This window comes from Saccopteryx leptura, chromosome 7 (assembly GCF_036850995.1).
Source record: "Saccopteryx leptura isolate mSacLep1 chromosome 7, mSacLep1_pri_phased_curated, whole genome shotgun sequence".
In the NCBI taxonomy this organism is placed as follows: domain Eukaryota; kingdom Metazoa; phylum Chordata; class Mammalia; order Chiroptera; family Emballonuridae; genus Saccopteryx; species Saccopteryx leptura.
Genome location: NC_089509.1, coordinates 57,001,862 through 57,008,688, shown reverse-complemented (window position 1 = coordinate 57,008,688; position 6,827 = coordinate 57,001,862). Strand labels below are relative to the sequence as shown.

The 6,827-nt window shown below is 38.5% G+C and overlaps 1 protein-coding gene across 1 annotated transcript in view; it reads right to left on the bottom strand.

Annotated features, from left to right (window-relative positions):
• Nucleotides 1–2,203: 2,203 nt before the first annotated feature.
• GAD1 (glutamate decarboxylase 1) overlaps nucleotides 2,204–6,827 on the bottom strand; it is a 42,928-nt gene continuing 38,304 nt past the window's right edge. Inside the window, exons 15-17 of the mRNA XM_066345400.1 lie at nucleotides 5,430–5,537; nucleotides 4,014–4,103; nucleotides 2,204–3,212 (exon numbers count right to left, since the gene is read on the bottom strand). Coding sequence (XP_066201497.1) covers nucleotides 3,039–3,212; nucleotides 4,014–4,103; nucleotides 5,430–5,537 — 372 coding nt within the window. The 3' untranslated portion in view covers nucleotides 2,204–3,038. The remainder of the gene's footprint in view (nucleotides 3,213–4,013; nucleotides 4,104–5,429; nucleotides 5,538–6,827) is intronic.

Sequence of the window (6,827 nt, the reverse complement as noted above, 5' to 3'; positions counted from 1 at the left end):
TATAATAATAATTACTTACCAAGTACTATATGTCAGATTTTTGCTAAGTTGGCAGAATAAATCTTTATAAAACAACTTACTATAGTTAAATCTATCTTTTTATTTATACTTTGGTTGTTCTGCTACCGCCCACCATGAAAGCTGGAACGCCCACTAGTGGGCGGTAGGGACCAGGTTGACTACCACTGTTGTAGACCAATGTCACTGCATTAAATTTAATTTCTAAATTAAAAAAACAGAACAGATGTCTACTGACTGATACAAATCTGAAATAAATATTGAACAGCTGGAAATAAAAGAACCAATGAATGCATAAACAAGTGGAAAAACAAATTAATGTTTTTCTCTCTTCCTCTCTAAAATCAATAAAAATAGAAACTCACAAAACACCAAACACAGTACACTATAATGAGTAAATTTTGCTGTATCTTAATTTTACCTTAATAAAAAAAAAATCTCCATTACCTCCAAAACATTGTCCCATGAAAAAAAAATCTCATGGACCATGGGCCCAGATGCCAGAGGACAATTTAACATCTACCTACAACTGTGCCTTTGTTACTTTAACTCCTCCCACCAGGCCTGACTCTCAATAAGAAAATATAGTAGCTCGAGAGTAGAAGTGAGCTGAAAAGTGGAAACAGAACCTGACTTCGCCCCGTCACCAGCCTCGCCCTCCCTGCCACTGTGGGGCTGCAGTCTCAGACAGACCAGATGACGGGGAAGGAGAGCTCTGTAACATATAAGAGCGTGAACACTTGTTTATTACATTGAAACGACATTTTGTGATGAAATGAGACTGTTCTTGTGACTGAGAGGCCAGAAAAGCTATCAGACAGGTCTGAATTCAAATAGGGGCGTGAAAAGAATTAGCCCACAGAGGGGATTTGAAGGAACAATGAGAGAAAAAATAAAGCGACTTTTTATGATCACCTCTCTATAGAGCCCACATGCAATCAGTATGTGAATTACAAATGACTCTTATCCAACCCTTACATGTACTATAATTATAACTTATTTTATTTTATTTATTCATTTTTAGAGAGAGAGAGAGAGAGAGAGAGAGAGAAGGGGGGGGGGGAGAAGGAGCAGGAAGCATCAACTCCCACGTGTGCCTTGACCAGGCAAGCCAGGGTTTTGAACCAGCAACCTCAGCGTTGCAGGTCAACACTTTATTCACTGCACTAACACAGGTCAGGCCACATGTATTAAATAAGGATCTCCTTTTGCTCCAGACAAGTGAGATAGTTTTATTATAGCTAAATATAATATCAGAAAATGGGCTCTATTTTCTAATGATCCAGCACCATATCATATTTCTTGAGGAAGTGACTTGGGACCACGGTACAAGCATCAGCAGCAGGAAGGTGTGATTCTATGGTCTTGGAAGCAATCAGACAACACAGACACCAAATGATATGAGATCTCTTAGGAGAAAAATTTGTCCTAGAACAGTGTCAGGAACAGAAGAAGAAACATTGGATGAGTGACTGAATGAGTGCAACTCCAAGATGCAAATTAAAAAATGAGAAAGAGATTACCTTTCCTTCTCTAGGCTTAAACTGCCAATTAAAAAAAAATACTATAATCATAATGATTTTATAGAGAAGGGGCTCAGGAACCTTTGACAGTTGGTTGAGTACCAGCTTAATAAGGGTACCGAGTACCACCTAAAGCCAGCTAGTGGACAGTGAATGGGCTGTGGTGATTCAAGTTACTATAATTGGAAATCTCCCTTTCTTCATCAAACACAAACCAAAAGAAAACTTTTGTGTAAATTGTCCATGGAGAATATTTTTTATTTATTTATATTCTTCTTGCATACTCTAAAACACACAGTGTGAATTTCCTTTCCTCAAAAACAGTGGTGAGCCTGGTCAATATATCTTCAGAAGGTCTTCGGAAATGTTGCCTTAGGTTTGCGCTAAGCGAGTCACAGAGATTGGTCATGAACTACTACAAAATTACAGGAGATTTAGTTATTTTCAACAGTTACTAGAAAAGCATTGAGAACACCAGACATACAGCCAGACAGACAGGGTAATAGGAGAGCAGATGCTGTTGAAGTAATTAGATTTCCATATATATGACTCTATGTACAATATCTGAATTCTCTTACAGACACTAAGCTTATGTTTAAATCACTTTAAGGGCACTCTAATATAAATACAAGTCTCACTAATTTTAATCTTTTCTCTTTGGCTCACAAATGCACGAAAATACCATAAACAGTTTTCAGAACATACTGCATTAATATATAAATAAGATACATTACGAATGGGAAGAAAATACAAGACACTTCTTTAACATGGTAAATCTCTCAATATAAATAAGCAAATATTTCATATACCTACATTTAAAGTCATTTAAATCATTACATGTGTTCCCCCCAAAAGGTTAGACAACAGAGATATGCACAATCTACACAAATTAATCTCTAAAAATACAGCAACAGTACACCTGTCACAAGGACTCTGCTACTATTTTTCCCTAAGAGGATATTAATGGGGAGGGTGTAACTCTTGTCATCGAGTGGTGCTTTTTCTCATCCATCATCACTTTAGGTGGGAAAAACAATGACAACGAGGTCAACTCCTGCTAACAGAATTTCCCTTGGTCCCAACAACATATTTTGAGGAACATCTTTCTTGGGGTTGTTGGGTGAGCCCGTTTATAGCCCGTTTATAGCCTCTTAGGAACTGCTGAAGGTAAAGTTAATTGTTTTGGAGTGGGAACATGCTGTGACCTATTGCTGAGCCACACTTATTATACATACATATATGTATATATGTATATATATATAGAGAGAGAGGTATATATAACTGTACATATATAATGTGTTCCTAATGTGCAACTTTGTAGAAAGAACACTATTTCCTGCTAACTATAACAAGCTTAAGTAAAAGTTTAACAGTATTCTTCAAGATATTATATTTTCCTTCAGTGAAATGGCCTATTGTTTCAGCAACTGACAGGAAAGTTGTTCTAGAGGGCCAGAAGGGAAGGGGGATCCCCATACACTCATGTTCTCTGGGGGATTACAGGTCCTGGCCCAGTCTCTCTATCTCCTCAATGAGGAAGTCGATGTCCGACTGGGTGGCGGCTGGGTTCGAGATGACCATCCGGAAGAAGTTGGCCTTGTCCCCCTGGGGCTGGTAGCCAACCATGGTGGTGCCGGACTCCATCATCAGGGCTTTGATTTTTGGAGCCACCTTGTGATGGAAATACAAAACAAAACTCAAGGCTGATATTAACAATGCATCCTATTTCTTGGTTGGTAAAAAGAGCAGTCTGCTTTTTACCCTTTCTATTTATACTGACATAGAAAAAGAAATATTTTATATCTAGATTTCTTCAGTGGGTCAGATCTAATGACTATTCCAGTCTACCCCATCATAAATTCCCTCAGAAAATACCCTCCAGCTGAATTTTGAAAGTCAGTCATGAAACAATGATAATGAAATCAAAATAAGAAACAAAAAACTCTTATGGGCAACTACACACATTAAGGCTTCTCTATAATCCAGAACCCAGGATACAGACTGGCACAGAGACTGTACTCAATGGATATTTGTTGAATGGGTGGATGGATAAAACATATATAAATGAAATATACCAATAAGAGTCAATAATATGTAAACTAGATAGAGAAATCAACCATCAGAACGAATCAGCATGAGAGCAGACTTGAACTTGGTAAAAGATAATATAACAGACATAGTTTAGTAGAGAAGTCCTAGGAATATGTATAGGATTCAGCTGCCCCGCATATGGTCCCTTCTTCAATGAAGGACACCGACCCCAGACATGAATACATCCTCTGGAGGCCCCTGTTGTATCTGAACCACAGCAAGGGGACAAGCCAGACCTCTCAAGAAGGACATAAAAATCTGGCTCCTCACCACCCCAGTCTTTAATTTCTATGTCTCCCCTTTGGACACATAAGAGTAAGGATGATCCGACAAGCCAGAGAAATGCTAAGGGTTAGATGAGACAAAGGAGAGGTTCCATACCCTGTGCAGCTTTTCCCGACGCTCGGGGCCATCCGGCACGCCTCTGAGGCTTTGTGGAATGTACCAGAAACAGACGTTTGTATGCTCAGGCTGCAGAGATTTTTACCAACAAACAAACATACAAACAATAGAAAATTATGAGAGCTTTATGAGAACTTGAGTGAAGGTTTCTTCCAAACCCCAAAGATCCTTGATGGAATGCTTTCTGACAAAAAACAAACAAAAAACAAACCTCCTCTCCCCCCAAAAAAACCAACAAGAGAAAATGCTGAAATATTAAAAAATTATATTTGGGTAGTTGTGAGAAAAGGGTATTATCTATTTTGCCATTTTGTAGCACCTCATATCTAGAAAATGACCAAAACACAATTTATTTTTATTGACAACTGAGTATCTTATTGAATTTATTATACTGATACTGAATCTTTTCTTGATGACTTAGGATTACCATAATTAACATTAATACTGGTTCTAACCCATAAGATAGGACCAACTGTGATGCCTAGAACTATTTAGTGTCCTTCTCTTTTCCTGTTTTTTAGTTCTTCCTTATTATGGCTACAGTTCTTCAGTTTCCTTTCCAGTTGCTATTTGCCATCATTGTGCCCGCCTCTAACTAGCTGAGACATCACATTTAATCTGCTATTGGAATATTTAAAATAGTGTATATGATCACAGTGTGGTCACATGGGTGAAGTGCATGAGCACGGTACCATTGATCTGAACTGCTCAGAGCTCTTTCTTCCTCATTTGTTGATTCTGCAGTGTGTTCCTAACTAGTCTAGACTGCCAAGCAAATGGACAAAATTGAATGTAGGTGGTGTTATAGTATAGTGGCTTATAAGTGTGTTTTCTTTTATTAAACACTGGCTCCTATTCAACAATGGAAACTTTCTTTAGACAAATGCAAATTTCATTAAGGTAGAGACAGTATCTGTTTTGGTCACTACTATATAAGCAAGCTCCTGGAATAGGGCCTGGCACACAGTGGGCACTCAGTCAATATTGATAAGACAAGTACTTCATTGTATACAATATAGGTACGATCTCAGGGCAGAGACAACTGTACCTTGCTGTCCTCATAATGAATCCATGTAAAGTAGAACTTCATTTTCGAACCAGTCTTGGGAGACAAGGGCATACCTATCCTATAAACTTCTTGGAACTGAGAAATAATTTATTCTGGGGATTCAACACAATAATAAGACCTCCAAAAAATGATAAAGGATTCAGACCTGCCAAGAAAGACCTCTTGTCTATAAAGAGGTGATGTGGAAAAGTCATCCCATGAAGAGAAGTTTATGGACACAGAGAAAATTAAATGAATAATCTTTAAGAATGAAAATTCAAAAACAGCTTCTGGCAATGTGGGATTTGCTGGAAATGTTGTACATTTAGTCCGTGATGACAACTTACCTCACCATTGAAAACCATCTCAAATTCTTCTCTGTTTTTTATCTTGGCATAGAGGTATTCAGCCAGTTCCAAGCATTTGTTGATCTGATTTTCAAATCCCACTGTTCCCTGTGGGATTTGAAAAGTCAAGTTTGTCAGTGAAAGGTTGTATTTCCCTGTGATGGGCATTTGAGAAGGCTATGTTGTCCTTATCTACTGGAAATGGACTTAAGCATATTCTTGGAGGTGGTTAGGAAGAAGCACCTAACTAAATGTGTACATTTCTTCGCAGCTCTGCATGCCAGAAATGGAGGGCGCCTGCTGTCTTTCGAAGGCACTCTAGTCTCTGGGCAGTTATTCTCAACAGGGCTTTAGTTTCCTCCTAGTTATTTGCAGCCTGGACCTGAAGCCTACCCTCTGGTTTACTTTATGTACTGTTACTCAGTTCACAAACTGTAACTGGTCCATGATAAGATGAGATCAGAAATTGAGATTAAGCAATAAGAAACTTTTATAGCAATTGAACAGAATAATCTTAATGTCTACTGAATCTAATTTTAAAAATTAGATTTGTACCTCGTATGGTTTTATATTTCATTTTTCTAGCAATTCATCTCTTTTGTATTGATCTATGATAGGTTAAAAAACTCCAATTGGTTCTGCACCACAGAGAATTTGAAAAACAATACTTTAAAACCCACCTTCCCCAGCAATGAGTCCTGCTCAAACCCACGCCCCACAGTCCCCGGCAGGCTACCTTCTACACAGCACAGTATTATCCCTTCATGTGACAGGCAGACAGATGGGAAAGCCATTTGTCTCAGTACATGCTCTGAGAATTTCAGTAGCTCCGACTATTGACAAACTGGTCGAATGTGAGTTTCAAAAGCCAGCAGGGCTGATTAACAACAGCAGCGGGGAGATTGCTGAGTGGGTCAGTGTTAACAAGAGCAGATGCACAAGGCTGGCTTGTGGGTTGCTAATGGGCCTGGGTGAGGTCCAACACCAGCAAAGCAGCAATCACTGCTAGGTGCACACCCAGCCAGGTCGTGTTCCACTTGGGAAGCAAGCCTGTGCCAGGGTCCCAACTCAGCAACCGATTTCTAGGAGCCAAACTTCGGGCATATGGTTCAAGGGGTTATTTTTAGGCAAGCTAAACATACAAATTACTGAGACAGGGAGGTTATCACTTTTTTAAATGATAAGGCTCTTTCTTTTGTGGCTTATGACAATTTTTTTATGCTTAAAATACCTAACCTTACTTTGTTGTAGACATCAAACTCAGACTATTTCTATATTAAGACAAAATGGAAAAAAAAATTTTTTTTAATAGCTAAATGAGGCGAAAAACTAATAATCTGAAAAATTCTTCCTGTAGAAGAAATATTTGACTAGATATTTCACTGGAAAGCCTTTCTG